Source organism: Excalfactoria chinensis, chromosome 8, assembly GCF_039878825.1.
Source record: "Excalfactoria chinensis isolate bCotChi1 chromosome 8, bCotChi1.hap2, whole genome shotgun sequence".
Lineage (NCBI taxonomy): Eukaryota > Metazoa > Chordata > Aves > Galliformes > Phasianidae > Excalfactoria > Excalfactoria chinensis.
The window spans coordinates 787,885-806,821 of NC_092832.1; the positions used below are offsets into that span (position 1 = coordinate 787,885).

The 18,937-nt window shown below is 39.8% G+C and overlaps 1 protein-coding gene across 4 annotated transcripts in view; it reads left to right on the top strand.

Annotated features, from left to right (window-relative positions):
- PLA2G4A (phospholipase A2 group IVA) overlaps nt 1-9,090 on the top strand; it is a 74,512-nt gene extending 65,422 nt beyond the window's left edge. For 3 of the 4 annotated variants that reach the window (XM_072343688.1, XM_072343691.1, XM_072343689.1), the window contains 4 exons: nt 1,850-2,034; nt 4,423-4,618; nt 4,809-4,966; nt 5,900-9,084. In XM_072343688.1, the coding sequence (XP_072199789.1) occupies nt 1,850-2,034; nt 4,423-4,618; nt 4,809-4,966; nt 5,900-6,031 (671 nt within the window). In that variant the 3' untranslated portion in view covers nt 6,032-9,084. Of the gene's footprint in view, nt 1-1,849; nt 2,035-4,422; nt 4,619-4,808; nt 4,967-5,899 lie in introns of all 4 variants that reach the window. The other variant, XM_072343690.1, reaches the window with a different exon arrangement.
- Nucleotides 9,091-18,937: the final 9,847 nt, after the last annotated feature.

Genomic DNA, 18,937 nt, shown 5'->3' on the forward strand with positions numbered 1-18,937 from the left:
ATTACAGTGTTTTATCCTATTAAATATCTCAACAATTATGCTAATTTGGGAGATAGAATCATGAACGCTGTCACCATAGAGCTGTCTTATTTTTGACAGGAGATGCAGTAGCATAAAAAATACAGGAAGTGGCACAAGTTTTATTTCAAAGATCTCTGTTGACTTGATTTTGGCTTCAAATTCAAGTTTTATAAAGAAATCTAATACAAAACTTGACCAACATACATTTTTGCAAGTTTTGGGAATTCTATCGAGAACAAAAGATTAAAATAAATTATAAATTGTTTGAAATACAGTCTTCAAAAAAGGAGGGGGAGATCAGAACTGTTTTAATTGTGCTAGTAGTGTGTGTAGTATATTTTTAATGGCAGATTTTGGAGTGTAAGGAATTCGATAATAATATATTTTCATTTATTTATGCTAATTAATGAGTATGAAATAGACCTATTTTTAAAATAAGTCTCTTATTTAGCTTTTTAGCAACAAGCAGTACTTTGAAGATGTTTCTTATGGAAGTTGGAGCAAATATTAGGAAACTGGTGGATCCAATTTTATCCAAATGCCCTTCAGTGAATAGCAATAACAGAAATAAAAAGTCAAAATATACGATCAGAGATGTTTTACTGCTCATAACAATACATTTTTGTCATGGATCCTGAAGTGAAGGAAGAAGTTTGTTCTTTCAGACTGGAATTTGAATCAGTTTCATCTTTTTTCTTCCACATTAAAATATCTTTCTTTCAGATAATTTCTACCACTAATAGGTAGACGATGATAGTAAATTTAATTATACAAGAAATAGCTACAGTGTTCTACTCAGCATTGCTTAGATTACACTGCCCTCTATAGATATTTTCATTAGTTTTTAGTCAAAAAGCTAAACCATGAATCAGAAATATTTTTAAAATCAAGAGCTAGAAATGGCTTAGGAGCAAATTTTTAACTACTTGCAGGGGTGGTTTAACCGTATCCAGAGAATTGGATAAGCACAAAAACACCCTCCAAAACTCATTTGATTTTTCCTGAGTTGCACCCAGGGAATACTGGGATTGAAAAGGAAAATATTATCTTCCTCAGCCCTCAGTTTGAACGTTCATGAATGACTTAATTCAGAAGAAATCTTAAATTGGACTGTCTAGTTTGAAAACTTTAGGCATGGGAACTATTTTATAATGTCAGTAAGGATCTAATTCTGCCCACTGCTTAAATATCAGATATGAATATGGGTTACAGTAATGAGGTGATGAGGTTTGGAGTGGGTTGAAAAGTGAGTTGTTTGACTTGTTAGTCCTTAATAGTCAGAAACAGACATAGACAAGCAGTGCCCCAGAGTAGATCTACTTCAAAGCTCTGTGGGTGAATTCCAGTTAGTCGGGTGAAGAGGAGCTGGGAAGAACAAAAAGTTTAGGTGAGAAACTTGGAGAGAAGATTAGGCAGGGATTATAGGGCACTGGATATGTGTTAGGATTCTATCTTAGCATCCCATAAGCACTTTCCTTTGTGTCTCGTCTTGTTGGGTGAAGGGATAAAGCTGGTAAGGCCAGGGTTAGAGCTGAGCCTCTGTCCTCATCAGTTATACCTTGAGCCACCTCTGCTTCTGCCTTGAGGCAGGGTGTTGCTGTTCATGACCTTCTGAGCCCACCCCAGCTCTGTTTCCTTTTTTCCTTCTCTAGTTGTTAAGATGAGATTTAAGGTTATATATATGTTCTTTTAATGGTTAGCTGGAATACTGAGCATTTTAAAGTCTGTAGATTCTTCATTACTTAGGGAAACATTAAAAACACAATCAGATTTGCAGTTTTTAATTGGTGTGTTCCTGTTCTGTTTTGTTTTCATTTTTTCTGTGTAGATCCTGATGAATTTGAGAGGATATATGAGCCACTAGACGTGAAGAGCAAGAAGATTCACATTGTGGACAGTGGTCTTACATTTAACCTTCCATATCCACTTATCCTAAGACCTCAAAGAGGAGTTGATCTCATCATCTCTTTTGATTTTTCAGCAAGGCCAAGTGACTCCAGTCCTCCTTTCAAAGTGAGTAAAATAGGCCATTCTTTCATTTGTGTTAATAAATTTAAGTTAAATTTTATTTTTCCAGTTGGGATTGTTGCATGCTTAATGATTACATCTGGCCATTCTGTCTGTCTACAACATGAAAGGAACTTGTTTCCACATCAAGGCAGAATATTCCACTCTGCCTCAGTTCCTGTTTACATGACTCATGCAAGACAAGTGACACAAAGTAGAAAAATGTAATTTGCATCTCTGTAACCACTGTTTGGAGTAGTAGCTATGTTGCTTTTTATGAAAGTCTTGCTGTCATGCTGAATTGCAGATTTTATATCAGTAGTTAACAATTAAGTTTATGGTGTTGCTAGTGCTCTAGCTCTGTACAGCTGTTCTCTAATGTTTTTCTGTCATTGCCTGGTAGAAAAGGGTTTTCATTCAGCTACTCGTGTATTCCTAAATATATAATGTTTTGAAAATGAAAGTAACGGTTCTGTTCATTTTCGTCTCTCTAGGATAATCCCTATCCTGTTTTAAGTAGTATTCCTAAATGTGTTTGTGCCAGACCAAAACCACAGAAAAATACAGTTTAAATGACCTGCTTGCTTTCTGCAGCAGGTGCAGAAAGCAGAGCTGTCAGGCTGCACAGTCTGTACACGTTCTGTATCCAGACAGCTCCAGCTGATCAGAAAAGGTTAATGTTGATTGATTTGGTAGCTGATAAAGAAACAGCAGTACTTAAGAGTCTATTGTGAGGGTCTTAAAGAAGAGGCAATGTTTATTGGAAACCTGAGTGAATTTTAATAAATAATTTTTAAGGAAACCAAGAAAGCATGCTAATTGAGAAACACCCGGTGTTCTTTGTTGGTTTATAGGCAAATTTCAGTTAGAACAAAGAAAGAGCTTTTTTTCCCCTTCTGACTATCAAGGAACAAAACCTCAGAACAGCATTAAAAAATAACATCTGTAGCAAAATGAACTACAGATCACTGTTCTCAAATGCAAAGAAAAGAAGAGGACTAGAAAAGAATAACTTCCATAGTCTCCAGGTCTGTTGGGGGCTGCTGGGAAGTAGAACTATGAGAGGAACTAATCCCAGAGTCTTTCCTACTCTAAGTTTTTATTCATTTCAAAATTTCTTTCCTTATTTGTCATTACTACCTTCCGTATCAGCTGGATTTACTGATGCAATTCTGTCACCTCCTCTGAAACATTTATTACGCACTCTCTTATGTTCTGAAAATGGCGTCTATCTAGAAGGCTATATGTAGTTGTTTCTATTACACTTCCTAAGCATTAAGCTTTTCATCTCAATCCATTGCAGTTTTCTGTGCCATTTTGGTGAACATACCTGGATGGCATCCTGGAAGTTTTTCTATAAACTATAGGTTTTAAAAGGCAAACTCATTTTACACAAGAAAAGATGGTATGAAAATTAAATAATGTCTTGGATTTCTGTAAAGATGCTGTCAAAGGGAATGGTTCATTTGTTCTTGAAGCACAAATATATTTATAATAAAAATAGTGATGTACCTCTAGCTAATGCACATAGCTCACAGGCAGAGGTTGTATGATAATGGCCTAAGGGACAGAAACCAATTTTGTTTACTGGCTGTGTAACCCCAATGGCTCTGCTTGCATTACCAAGAATAGATGTCAGTTCAACAGTTGGGCTTGTTCTATCTATGGTAGCACTCTAATGTACTTTTAGTACTCTAACACATAGGAAAATCAGTCAGCTGAAGTCAGTGGCTCCACACTTATTTTATTTTATTCTCATTTTCTCATTTTATATCCACTATCTCTTAATCTCTTGTGTATTAAAAACATTTGCTCCAAGAAGGGTCCTATTTTATTCAAAACCAAGACTGAACATGTTGACCTTCCTTCCCCTCCCTTTCACACACCTTCATTAAATGCTTTTGAGTCATTATTTACAAATTATTTTGTTTACTGACTTGTTACAAGGAAAAAAAGACTGGTTTCTAGACTCTTTTGCTTAGCATGCTTTCAAATGCTCCAGTGTTGTGATGTGACTGGGAACATAACAGTGCGTGGACTTGTGTTTATTTCTCATTGGTTTCCATAGTGCTGATACTCAGTTTGAAAGTAGAATTAGAAATGTTTTTTTTTCTACCTGTCAACTTTGTAAATTCACCCGAAGATTTATTTGACAGACCAATTCTTTCCTTCCTGTGAATCATCCCAGGTGATGAAGATTGGGAAGGCTGAATTAGTTGCTCATTTTGCCATACTGGGTCTTCTGTGCAAAGATCAACTTGATCAGTTCTTCTGCTGTAAATAAGTATGAGTTAATAAAATCACTTCTAGTACTCACACCTGGTTGAACTGTATTGAACTAAAGAAAAATACTGCTTTTCAATGAGTGCTTATACGCATCTTCTTTCTCTTCAGGAAATTTTACTTGCTGAAAAATGGGCCAAAATGAACAAGCTTCCTTTCCCAAAAATAGATCCAAATGTATTTGATCGAGAGGGCCTGAAGGAGTGCTATGTTTTTAAACCAAAGGATACCTCTTCAGAGAAGGATTGCCCAACCATAATCCATTTTGTACTGGCAAACATCAACTTCCGGAAGTACAAAGCTCCAGGTGAGCGAATAGTTTGGGATGCTGTATCTAGATGTTCCTTTAAAAATGTTTAGTGACAAAGTGATGATAGCCCAGAAGTTTTTTGTCTTTGAAAAGTCTCCTAAGTCTGTTATGATTAGGAATTTTGAGAGAACCCTTAAAAAGTAAGATGGTAAGTCTTAGATTGTGCTTGTTTTGCTTTTGTATGCAGGTGTTCCAAGAGAGACAAAGGAAGACAAGGATTTTGCTGACTTTGACATTTTTGATGATCCAAACACACCATTCTCCACCTTCAACTTCCAGTATCCCAATGAGGCTTTCAAGAGGCTTCATGATTTAATGGAGTTCAACACCCTCAATAACTTAGATGTATGTATGCCAGAGTTGAAGGGTCTTAAGGAATCTAGACTGTTAAAAGAGGGGAATAGATGATCTGAGTACCACCCTATGTCAGCCATACTGAAGGTAGAGAGGTCTTATTTCAGTATTTATCTCATAATTTTGACGTACAAAGTGCTTCCTCTATTTAGTTGTTATTCACAAAATTGAGGATGGATCAAAGCTTGTTATGATCAGTGGGGTTGGAGTAAACTCAAGTAAACTTCATAGAATCATAGAATTACCCAGGTTGGAAAAGACCTTGAAGATCATCAAGTCCAACCGCAGCCTAACCAGTAGCCCATCTCTAAAACACCTCTGCTAAATCATATCCCTGAGTACCACATCCAAACGGCTCTTAAACACATCCAGGGATGGCGATTCAACCACCTCCCTGGGGAGCCTATTCTAGTACCTAACTACCCTTTCTGTAAAGAAGTTCTTCCTAATATCCAACCTAAACTTGCCCTGGCGCAACTTGAGGCCATTTCCCCTTGTCCTGTCACTTGTCACTAGTGAGAAGAGACCTGCCCCACTCTCACTGTAAGAATCTTTCAGGTACTGGAAGAGAGCGATAAGGTCTCCCCTCAGCCTCCTTTTCCCCAGAGAGCATTGTTTTGATTTACCCTTCAGTGTTGTTGTGGTGCTTGCTTCAGATGGTTTATGTTCCAGAGTGACTTTAACATTGGTGGTATCCCATCATACATTTATCTGTTCGTTACATTTCCATCTATGTGTTATGCAATAAAGAAATTGAACTCATAGTGATACTCAGCAATCACTTTGTTGAATTTTGGAGCTGAGATTAAATTAGGAGAAGCATGTATTAAGATCTGAAAGAATCTTTTCTATGAATTTTATCAATTAATAAATCATTAAAACTTAGTTTTTTTCCTGAATGACATATTGTTAAATGTTTTACAGGTGATCAAGCAGGCTATGATGGAAAGCATTGAATACAGAAAGGAAAATCCATCTCGCTGTTCTGTGTCACTTAGCAGTGTTGAAGCAAGGAGATTCTTTAACAAGAACAATCTTAACAACAACCACACGTAGAGAATGTGTCACAGGTCTGCTGCTTCAAGAAACTGATTCCATCTTTATAACTGGATTCACAGAGACAGTCTGAAAGCAACACTGCTCTTGAAAAATAGGGCTGTGCACAACTCCGGAAAACATTTTCCTGTGAATTTTCATATTATTTTGTATCTCCTTTTTTTTTTTTTTAAACATTCGAAACATTTCAGTATGTTGATATCCTTATTTTAAAAGCTATGTACTTAGGTTGCTATGACTACAAAGTCACTGAGTTCATTGTCTTTATTTTTTATCTTAGGAAAGTGTAAACACTGGTCTCTTAGTCGAACAGTTGTCTCGTTTTTAATTGATGTAAACTGGCATCTCCTGAAATGTGAGATGGAATTAGAAACACAATAGAATAAAAGTTTGCTAGCAGAGATAATACAGATGCATTCCTTACCATGGGCCCTGATTCCATTCAGCTTGCATCAGTGAGATTTCTTCAGCTTTGCTTTGAAATACCATTAATTGCTACTGCTGTTCAATGCATTTCTCTTGAATGTAAGTCACTTGGCTGTTTGTTGTTGCTGTTAAGATTGGTTTCTTTTACTGGAAGGGATTTTGCTTTCCCATAACCATTGGCTGTATTGGCCTAACCAAGACTCCGTCATCAATCTGTGTTTCATGTGTTGCTTGTCTTGACTGAGTGGTAAACAACAAACATTTGGTAACAAATGCCTATCAAAAAATGAGATTTATACAACTTTGAGGTTACAAGTAGGGTCTTCAGCTGGTTATTAATGTCAGGAGAAGTTTTGTAACTGTTATTAAAAAGGATCTACTCTTGAATCTTTGAGTTGCAAATGTGTTCACAAAAAGTCTGCTTTACTGACATTTAAGAATGTTATGAATCCATCAAGCAAAAAAACCCAAAACAAACAAGCAAAAGCAACAAAAAAATCCCTACCTTTTTACATTTCCTTTTTCGCTTTTTTTCCACAAAATTACATTGCTTCATTGCTTGAGGTTTTTTTTAGCTGGTAGCACCTGTGTGTTAAGTAGTTGTTGGTTTGCATATTTCTACACAAAATGTTTCCAGATAAATTAAAAATGATTTTGCATTTGGTCATGATTAAAAACATAACATTTCATCAAGGGAACAGTGGCAGTGTTTACTAGGGATAAATAAAATGTTCCTTGGTAAGAATGTGAAGTAGTTAATCTGCTAAGGGCTGTGTTTTCAAGTCTATTTTTAGTACTTTCAGTAATAAAAGACTGCAAGTTAGACATAGGTTATTTTAATACTGTCAGAATAAGTGATGGAATTCATAGTAATTGTATAGAGAAAAATACACTCACACTTTGAACCCTTCCAGCCTCCTTTGAAATAATGCAATCAGCTTGTATGTGACATAGAAAAGAGCAGAAGGAGCTGACAGCGGCACTGGGTGGCACATATGGGAGCAAGGTGTGAGAGCTGAACATTTGAGGAGTGCTTGGCTGGCTTCTCTTCATATTTCTTTAATTTTGTGGGATTAAAGCTCAGCTGTACCTGGCAGTCCCAGCGATTGTTTGTCATCTGTTCTCTCGTGGAGTTTGGAGAAGGTGGCGGGGACTGAACAGTGTAGTTAAAGGTGGACCTACTGTCTGTGAGAGCCAGTGCAGAACATAAAAAGATATTTGTAGAGATTTGAACAAAAACCATTCTCAGCTATGCTGTGAATTGCTTGATCAGCAGCAGATGGAGAAGGAAAACACTTTTTAGGAATTTCACTGTAGTGAAAACAAGGCATGTAATTAAAATTGTTTGCAGGAATGTGGTCAGAAGGCACAAGTGTTTCCTTGCAAAAGCTGTAAGGGAGATTTTGGTCTCAAGATTTCTGTTGATACTAACAGACACTCTTATCATTCTGAGAGGGCCTTCAGTATCCTAGCAGACACAGAGGCAGTGGTCACGAGGAATAGTATCACTTCAAGTAAAGACTATTTGAAGCAGGTCTGACCTTGTTTGGTAGTTTTCTGTCAAAACAAATTTAACAGTAACAGCTCATTTATCAAAGCTCGTGCTAATTCAGTGACTGCTCATTTTATTGAGAATAACAGTATTTTTTTAATTGCTAAAGTCTCTAAGCCTGTAGGAAGGGAGGTAATTATGTGTAATAGATACTGCATCATCCCTCCTTAAATCTGCATGCAATGCTTGGTGATTAATAACATTTTCTGCATTGATTAAGGTTTTGTTTCTGTTTGAGTTAATGCATGTTTAAAATCAAGAACAAGAATAAAAGTAACTTGTCATAGTGCTGCATAATTTAAACATTTTTTCCAATAAATTTTGCAGTACGGGAAGAAAATGGTACCATGATTTTATTGTTATATTTCCTTTGTATTTTTTCCTTCCGTTAACATGATAATTTTTATATTTGGTATTTTATAGTATGTACTTTCTCTATTTTATGGCAGAGTTTTATCATGCGTTATACAGTTTATGTTATTGCAGTGTTATCAGACAAAAAGTAACACTTCTGGCGCCTGCTGTTTTGACTTTGATCATTTATGTGGTGTTTTCACTTTATTTTTTGGTGAAGGTTGTGGAACAGCTCTGTATCTGGAAGCTTTAGGGATAGCTCACGTGCAAGAAATTCAAGGCTTTGCTTGTGAAGTCCTTCTTTTTGGTTAAAATGTTAAAAATTCAACTTCCTCAAGCAGTCACATGTGTGACAGCTGCATTTCAATCTTTTTCTTCTTCTACTCTTGTGTTCTGCTACCACCAGAATACTGGATACTTTGTGCTGTTATGTGCACATCTGATGGCAGCCTGGGTTTGGGTGCTGCACTTCTGTTGTCTTTAATCTCGGATTCCTTAAGAAGCGGGCAAAAGGTAATGTGTTTATTCTTCCAAGCCTGTTCAGATCAAATAGCTGCTGGTTTGTTGCGTCTGTTTTCTGAAAGCTGAACCCGAAGTCATCAGAACAAAACCTTGTTCCAGCATTTTCAAACATTTGAAATGTCTTTGACTTCCCAGAAGCTCATTGCCAAGTTCATAATTGTAATTTCACAGCAGTCTCAATAAAACCTCTTTGAATTTTATGCCCATAAACTTCTAGTAGACAAATCCACTGTGGTATGATGAGCAGTTTGCAGATTGAAACCTATTTCTGGTCAGCTGTAACAGCAGACAGATCAGACTTAGTCTTACCCAGTACATTAAAAATTATGTCAAGGGGGAATAGAAAAAATAAACCATACAAAACCCTTCCACTTCTGACAAGTGGTGTGAAACCAATAACATACACAACATTTTGCTTAGCCTAAAAATGTAGTTGTTACCACTTCCCCTTCCTTCTCCTAACCCTTCTTGATCTGTTCTAGCCCTGTGGTACTTGGAAGGGATCTTTAAAGGTTGTCTCATCAACTCCCCTGCAATGAACATGCTATGGAGCATCCACAGCACCATCAGGTGCTCAGAATGTGGTCTAACCTGGCCCTGAAAGTCTCTGGGTATGGGGTTCCCACCACATCTCTGGGCAACCTGTGTCAGTGCCTTACCACCATCACTGTAAAAGACTTTTTCCTTATATCCAGTCTCTCCTCTTTAAGCTTAAAGCCATTTCCCCTTGTCCGATCACCACAGACCCTGCTAAAGATTCTGTTCCCTTATTTCCTGTAGCTCCCCTTTGGATACTGACAGGCCGCTCTCAGGTCTCCCTGGAACCTTCCCTTCTCCAGGCAGAGCAGCTCCAGCTCTCTCAGCCTGTCCTCATAGATGAGGTGTTCCATCCCGTGGATCACTTTTGTGGCCTTCTTCTAGCTGCACTCCAACAGGTCCACATTGCTCCTGTACTCGTGACTCCACGTCTGGATGCAATGCTCCAGGTGAGGTCTCTCCAGCACAGAGCAGAGGGGCAGGATCACTTCCCTCGCCCTGCTGGACATGCTGCTTTTGATGCAGCACAGGATACAGTTGGCTTTCTGGACTGTGAGGATGCATTGCTGGTTCATGTCCAGATGACTTCCACCAGTCAGAAAGGACTCAGTTCTTTCATCCCCCAACTTGTACTGATAGTAGGTGTTGCAGATAGTAGGTGCAAGACCTTGCACTTGGATTTGCTGAAGCTCATAATGTTCTCCTTGGCCCACTGGTCAGCCCATCTAGGTCTCTCTGGATGGCATCCCATCTCTCAGGTACGTTGACTGCACCCCATAACTTGGTGTCATCTGCAAACGTTCTGAAGGTGCACTTAACCCCACTGTTAATGTCACTGAAAAAGATATTAGAGTATCTGTCCCAGCACTGACCCCTGGGGGACACCACTTACCACTGATCTCCACCCAAACATGGAGTTACTGACCACCAGTCTCTGGACTCGATCCTGCAGCCAGTTCTTCATTTATTCAATAGTTCGCCCATCAAATATGTATCTTTTCCATTTGGAGAGAAGGATGTTGTCAAAGGTACTGTGTCAGAGGCCTTACTGCAGTCCATTTAGATGACATCAGCAGCTCTTTTCTTGTCCACTGATGCAGTTGCACTATTATAGAAGACCACTCAGCTGGCTCTCCTGTTTCTCCTCCCTGCCTTCCATGTGTCAGCATAGCTTCCAGGAGGATCTCTTCCTCTGTCACAGAGGTGAGACTGACATGTCGGTAGTTCCCAGTGTCATCCTTTTTACCCTTCTTAAAAATGGGTGTGATGTTGCCTTGTTCCCAGTCACCAGGGACTTCACCTGATTGCCTTGACTTTTCAGATATCATTGAGAGTGGCTTGATGACTACATCAGCCAGTTCCCTCAGGCCTCTGGGATGCGTCTCATCAGGACCCATAGACTGGTGTGTGTTCAGGTTCCTCTGGTGGTCGTGAACCTGATCCTGCTCACAGTGAGAGGGCTCTTTTGAGGGCTGTGCAGTGAGCAGTTACTAGAGAAGACTGAGGCAAAAAAAGTTGCTGAGTACCTCAGCCTTCTCCTTGTCTATTATTACCAGCTTGCCTGTGTCATTCATTGGGGGATGCGCCTTCCTGAACTTTCCTTTTCTGGTTGAGGTACTTGTAGAAGCCTTTCTTGTTCGTTTTGGCACTTCTGTCTGTATATGTTTGAAGGAGGTTCTTCTCAAATGTATGTATGTTATGTAGGCAGATTCTCTCAAAATAGATGGAGGCAGATTCTCTCAAAATCTACTGAGAAGACAGTAGATGTTGGATTGTAGGAAGAAGACAAATAACTTCCACAGGCTGAGAGAGTTGGGGTTGTTCATCCTGGAGAAGGCCCCAGGGGGACATTTTAGTGGCCTACCAGTACCTGATGGAAAGCTGGAGAGGGACTTCTTATAAGGATAGGCAGTGACAGGACAAGGGGAAATGGCTTTAAACAGGAAGAGGGTAGATTTAGACTATAAGTTATTAAGATATTCCTTACTGTGAGGATGGTGAGACATTAGCACAGGTTGCCCAGTGAGGTTGTAGATGCACCCTCCCAGGAAGCAGTAAAGGCCAGTCTGGATGGGACTGTGAGTAGCCTGGTCTGGTGAAAGGTGTCCATACCTACAGCAGGGAGTTAGAACTGGGTGATCTCTAAGGTCCCTTCCAACACAATCCATTCTGTGGTTCTGTGATTTTGAGGGATGGTACTGGAAACTTGTTTTTTAATTTTCTTTCAGCACTGGAAGTGAATCCTCAGAAAAAAATCCTATTAACCTGGAAAGCATGGGGGGGCAAAGATACTGACCTCAAGACTGTTTCCATCAGCAAAGGGAAATTTAGTTTTGGTAGGGAACTGGGCCACAGCAAATGTTCTTTCTGTTTTGACCCAGCCTATTTTGTCAATAGGCTACAACTTGAGAAGTGTAAACAGGCTCTGGGATTCTCTAGCAGGCTGGATCACCCACATATCTCAGCTTTTGGAGCACCAGCAGGCTTGTTACTGAGGTTCAACTGTTCTGCACAAACAAATGGATATGTTTTTAGCAGCATGGAGAAGCAGGTTGTGCAACCAGCCACTTACATACCACGTGTTTGCTGATACTCACTCAGACCAAAAGCATGTAGACATTTCCCGAAGCTGTAAATTCTCCCATCACTCTTAGTGCTTTTCACTTCACATGCGGGTTAGATTTGTGTATTAATCTGACTCACCCAATTAAGTTGTTACACACGGGTCCTTCTCACGCTAGGTAAAAGGTCATCATAGCAAAGAATTCCCCATGACAACAAAAACACAAGACTGCTTGCATGCAAAGAAAAGGCAGTGAAAAGATACAGTTGGAAGAGTGACCCATTTGCCTTCTGGCTAAGCAAAAAAATGCCAGTTTTCAGTACAACAGAATTAGCAATTTCTCATGTGATTGTTTAATCCCTGAGTGCCGCGCAAATTTTCATGCAGAAATTAGGGATGGAAACCTGTGCCAAAAGACTCCTGCTCCCTGTAGGGCTTGTTAAAAGAGATGTTGGAACAGAAGAGGAGATGGAAAGAGCTGCATCAAGCTGTTATGCCTTTGTTTTTCTTCCATTTTCTTGGGGAATGGGAGGCTGACACAACATGCTGCTTAAAAGCCTGCCACCCTGTGTCAGAGCAGTTCTCCTTTGGTGCCTTGTCCTTGAAGCTTGTGGCTGAGCTAGAAACAGAAATACAAGTGCTTTCAGGTGATTTTGGGCCTTTCTGTTCCTCTCATTCCTAACTGTATATATATATATATATATTAGGTGATTGAGCAGTGAAAAATAGGAGGTAATGTTTTTATTCAGAATGAAACAATAATTTCTGCTGTTGCAGAATACAGAAGTTATGCCGTTTCCTTCTTCCCATTTTCTACTTTATCTGTTCTACTATATCTGTTGCTAACCTGATGTTTGCTGGGACCAGTTGCTGGGGCAGTGCCTGCTCCACAGCAATGCAAGCAGTTGTCCCTACAGCACAGCAGGTCGGTAAGCATTAGGGATGATGAGGTAACATCAGAGGCATGTTCCCCATCACACACTCAAACATTCATATGCCAATGCGTTGTTTATGGTGTGCTATGGAAAGCAGGAAAAGGAAATAACATGATGACATTAAAAGAAATTGAGGCAAGCGTTCTACCAGTGTGGTTGGGAACTAGAAACATGGATGCTTTGCAGTTGCTCAGATTTAATACAAGTGCTTTCTTCTGGTCCAGTTTTGCCAAATCCCAGGGATTTACTGCAGGACGTTTATGCCTTATGGACAAACACGGTTTATGACACGAACTAACTGATGTTAGATGACAGTAGAAATTGATTAAGCCTGAATGGTTAAGATAGTACCTCTGTTTTGGCTGATACAGACATGGATGTCCAGCTGTTTGGCAACATGCTGCCATTGGCAGCCCCAGGGGAGCAAGCAAAATGTGTCTGAGCCCCATCCAACCCCTGCCACCAGCATGCCATCGTGCCAGAGCCACTGCCTGCCTTCTAGTGAGCAGCATGTGCTGGACTTAGCATGTGAAACACAGGTCAAGCTCCAAAAGAGCAGCAATGCAGAGCGTTATGCAGAGTACATTCAGAAAAAGAGCACAGAGCTCCGGTGCCAAAGTAAAGGACAAGAAGGAAATGGCTGATACAGGTGTGCTCAGAACAGCGGCCATCAAATGATTATCTGAGAGGCATTTGGGAGCCCCTCATCACCTGAATGAAGAAACCACAGAATGGGCACACAGTACGTAAGTGAAAGCGGTCTCTGATGCAGTGGTTATTGAAACCTGCTTGAGAACTGCCAGTGTGAGGTGCACGGGCACTGCTGGCTCCTTGCTCCACGGGGTTGGATGGGGGTCAGACACATTTTGCTTGCCAGGGCTATGCTCAGCAAGACACAGAGGATGCTCCAGAGTGTTGGGTGGTCTTTGTTCCCTGAGGATAAATTTGTACTCTTTCTACCTCACTACTTTTGTAGGTGCTTTTGAGATTAGATACAGAAGTGACACCTAGATTGGTGAGATTTGTGTAATTAGTAGGATTTTGTTAACTCACCAATGGACAACATTTTCATCCAGGTGTAAAAGAAAAAGCAGAAACTGTGATTCGTATCAGCAAGTATATATATAGAAGAGAGTAAATAACTGAGGGCAAGACAGCTGGATTTTTTTTAAATCCTACTTCTTCCCAACTTGCTTTTTTCTTTTAAGCCATGTCAGAATAATAGAAAAATTCCCTTTATATTCAGCTGCAATGAAGCAAGAAGATATTCCAAACAGGCTTCCACCATCTGGTCAAGAAATGCAGTCTTCTAGATGAAGAAAGCAGATGCGTATTTGTACAGATAAACGTACAGGTTTAGAATTTATATCCAACTTACTGAACTGCTGTTGATCAGAAACAAACAAAGCTCACTTCTCATTCCTATGGAGCACAGCGTGTTTCAGCTAAAAGTAACGTTAAAAATAAAAATGAACATTGCTCCATTGGTGCGTTCATGCAGGCAACAGTGATGAGGTCAAGGTCTGGCTTTTTGCTTGTGTATCAACAGTAGTGAAAAGAGCAGCAAAGCACGATAATTGTGCTTTAGTGTGAATAAAGTGAGTAAAACTGCAGTGATGTAAAAAGCAAGTAAATTGGATATACTGATTTTCCTTATGTTGATTTCAAGGCAGAAAGCATCTCGAAGCATCATCTTCATACAGCATATGCTGCTAACTTAGCTGTTTTCCTTATGGGCAACAGTAAATGGCTGCCTATCCAAATTTCTTTCAATTTGAATGACAACTCAAAGCACAGGGTTTAGTCTATGGATCTTCAGTCTGGGTTTTGACACGTGCATGAGAGCATGTAATGCTTGATGGAAAGGTCCATACCTTTAATCGACCAATCAGCACAATTTGGTCATCAGAGAATGTATGTCATCTAAATTTTTGGCAGGCATTGTTTTATTTCCTTAACAAGTGTTAACACAATGGAGTGAATGAAAAACAAGCAAAGGAACAAAAAAGAAACCCAAAACAAAACAAAATGACAAACAAAAAACACCCAAAACCAAAACAAAAAAACACACAGAAGAGAATAAAACAAAACAAACAACAAAAAGATAAAAACGTATCAGTTCATTCCATGTGTGGAAAGGGGGGAAATTGTTATAGCAAAAATATATGACTGCTAAGTAGGAAAAATATGAGAACTATGCACAAAAAGCTTCTAACTTGATCCTTGCACATAGAGCTAAAAGGGGATTTGCTGTTTTAGATTTGGTTTTCTCTCAGATCAGAATGAGAATTCAGATTCCAGGAGCTGAACTACTGAGTCACTCCCTTTGGTAAAGTTTTAACATTGCACTCAAATGTGAAATTTCAACATTCATGTGTTACACAGTATGATGAAGGCCAGCTTTTCCACTATGTTGTGTAATTGAATAGATGTCAAAGTGAAAAATTCAACTTCACTAGAATGTCTTTGTATAATTGCCTGTGATGCTGTAAGATGCGCTTAGAAAAATGTGTTGACTTAACGGATGCAATTGAATCACCACTTTCTGATGGCAAACCACAGTGAAAAATATCCCTTGCTAATAATTTCCATGTTCTCTGTGTGTTAGGACAGTGAGGAAAGTTCTTTTGAAATACAAACCTTTGTCTCAAAAGGCCACAGGTAGTGCCCGAATGACAGCCTGCTAGATAATGTTGTTTAGGAAAAAGAAAGTAATAGAAATCTAGCCTTCAGCTCCCAGCAGAAGGAGGAAACAGTGCTCGAGTGCCTTTGCAAGTCCATCTTTGAGTCCCTCATTGTTTGTATTGCTACAGTGTCCTCTCCTCATAGCTGTGGCCTGAAGGTTTTAGCAGAACAATACCGCTCAGCACAATGAGGCCATCCTGGAAGTGACACAGTGAGGCCATCCCAGCAGTGATGCGCTACTCTCTAGTGGGCCTGGGCAAGGGCAAGGCTCATGCCTCCCAGAGAGGTGGTGAACCCTTCCCCAGGCAGGGAGACAAAGGCAGAATTAGGTGTTGTCATTTATTAGCTCAGTAAATGGAGATTTAATTTCTCCTTGATGCACAAACACACTTTTGCAGGATATTAATGCTGACTGCCTCCAAGTGATCTGTTCACTTCAGGTATGAGGGACATAACCTGCTGTACCAAAGTGGCCCCTTCTCGTGACTCCAGGACAGGCTGCCACACAGCCAGTCCATGAAGCTGGGAAAAATTACTCTGGGAATAGAAATGATTTCAGAGGAAAGAGTGAACAGCTTTCCATCTTTCTATGGCAGGGCATGTCTGCCAATTTGTCTCAAAATCTTGTCCCCTCAAATGTTGTGCTTCTTCATGGTATCACAATAATTGTAAGTTCAGTTATTTGTATGGCTGGTTATTATATGGTTAAGACATTCCTGAGTAAATTATTGGGTTTTTCCTTAATTCTAATTGTGCTTATGGAGGAGATACTCACAGTGCCTCCACGAGCTGAGCCTCTGAGCTTAGCCATGTTCTACTGCCTGTAAAACTGCTGGAGATAGTTTAGTCAGTTACTTATAGTTATTCGCCAAGTAATTTACACTTCAGTCCAATTGCTTCATTAGTTGCCAGTAGCTACAAAAAATGTCATCCTACAACTCACGGAAAACTGCATGTAAAGAAAAAAAGAAAGAAAAACCCCGATAAGCCTCTGCCTACAAACGTAGAAAAATTCAGATTTTTTTACAGCAACATTTTACAGCACTGACAAATCAAGGAGAACTGTGAGCTGTTTTTCTTCTCTAGGATGAGTTGGTATCCACGTGACAGCATGGCCTTGGCTGTGCTGTTGATAACTGCAGCCTGTGGCAGTCACGTGTTTTTTCCCCAGGGACAGTCACTGTACATGTGTCTGAGGTTTTTGCCATATCTGTGCGTAGGCTATTGAAGGACAGTTGTATCATGTGGGGTTTGTGCTTGTGTTTTAGGTCTATTAAATTCTTGGGCCACTGCCACTGTCATGTTATAGTAGTTTAGGGTGAACTTAAGCCATAAGCAACAAAATAAAGAAAATGTAGGGCATCCGTACATCAAATAAATCAACCACTATGATTAGTCCCCAATGAGGATTGTATCTTAAAAGTTATGAATGGGGGACAAGTCCATGCAGAATAGGATTTCCTTCACAGGCATGCTACTGTTCTGCTTTGTGTCCTATCACTTCTATCACTTTTCTTGCTTTTTTTTTTTTTTTTTTTTTTTTTTTTCCCTAAATCTAATAATGATGTAAGTCATACACATGCAAGACTGGAGGAAAAGTTGTAACAAAGCATTTCAACCAAGCAAAGGAGAGTAGATTTCAGATAAAATTCAGTAGCTTTGAGAAACAAAACTATTCAGATCCTACATTGCTGTTACTGAATGCTTTAAGGATTGTCCACTATTATGGACTGTTGCCAGATCACCTGTTCATAAAGACCGCCTACCAGTGTTGCATTTCCTTATCATCGTGTATGTCAAGAATAGTTGCCATGGCACTGGCCATGGTAAGGTGAGCAGGCAGCAGGACTGCCATGGATTTCATCACTGTGTTGCAGCACACACGGTTGGGAAGCAAAGTGTTGGCCAAATGACCAAGGCTTTGCTGTAAGCCTGTTGGCACATCATGAGAGGGATATGGATCACACTGTCATAAACAAGAGTAAATGAACTTAGAAAACGTTGCCTTCGATCAGAGCTGATTTCTGCTTAGTTTCAGACTGGATTTGGATGCTGTGGCTCTCCTTAACTCCCTTTACAAGGCAGAGGTATCTTCAGCAGCAAACCTAACTCAATGCTGTTCAGACCCTATGTGCACACTTCACTGAGTGCATGTATGCATACAGGTATGTGTTTGGATATTCACTGATCTGTGTACCTACCTCAGTATCTACAGTATCTGGACATCCATCAAAAGACTAAAGAAAGTAATCCTGCTATATTTTTCTGGTTGCTACCTAGTAACACTTTCAAAATCACCTACTCCTCAGCCAAGCAAAAATACTAATTTGCCATCAAGTTATTTCCAGGTGTGTATAGCATTGTTTTGAGTCTCCAACCCAGAACCAAACAAACTTTCAGTTCCTTCTTAGTTAATATTTACCTGTGCAAATAAGTCATTGATTATTTCCCAGGGTGTCTTGTAATAGTATCCTGTTTATATTTTCTCTTCCTGACAATGAATTACAAAATCCTGAGGCTTCAAGACAATAAAATATCTATCAAACCATAGCTCATTTTCATCTGGATTTCTGTTTAAGGATAGTCATGCTGGGATCTGTATTTGTATGCAAAACAGTTTGTCACTGGTTACTAGCTTGATTTGTCTTGGAATACACTGAATAAGATCATCTGAAAACTTGAAGGTGAACAGGTCCATCAGACCCAATGTGATCCATCCACAGGTTTTGAGGGAACTGGTGAATGAGGAAGAACTTTTTCATTGTCTGAGTGACAGAGCATTGGAACAGGCTACCCAGGGAGGTTGTGGAGTCTCCTTCTGTGGAGATATTCAGGGCTGATCTGGGTACTTTCCTGCACAACCGTGTGCAGGGAGTCTGAAGGGAATTTGGACTCAGTGATCTCTGGAGATGCCTTCCAGCCCCTACCACTCTGTGATCCTGTGGTTAGCAAAGAAGTCAGCATGCTCCTGTAAGTGTTGTTTATCATTTTTGTTGAGGATGGAGCAAGAGATCAGAGGGGTTAGATCCATGGTGAATCTGGGGCCATGCCCTATGTCTCATAAGACAAGAACTGCTGCTGTATCACCGATTGGAGCCCCAGATCTTTTCCCTCTTTTGGACTGCGTGGGGGGAAACTGGTGCTATTCCAACAACTACTCATGCTGTTTGTAGCTCCACTTCAAGTACTTAATCACCATGGAAATAAAGATCTATCCAAACGTCCAACTTTTTCACTCTCTTTCCTTTGTAAGCTCTGTCAGATCCTGTTTGCAGCAATTTGTCCATTTTGCTTCTTTTCCTCTTAAATGAAACAATTCAGTCATACTATGT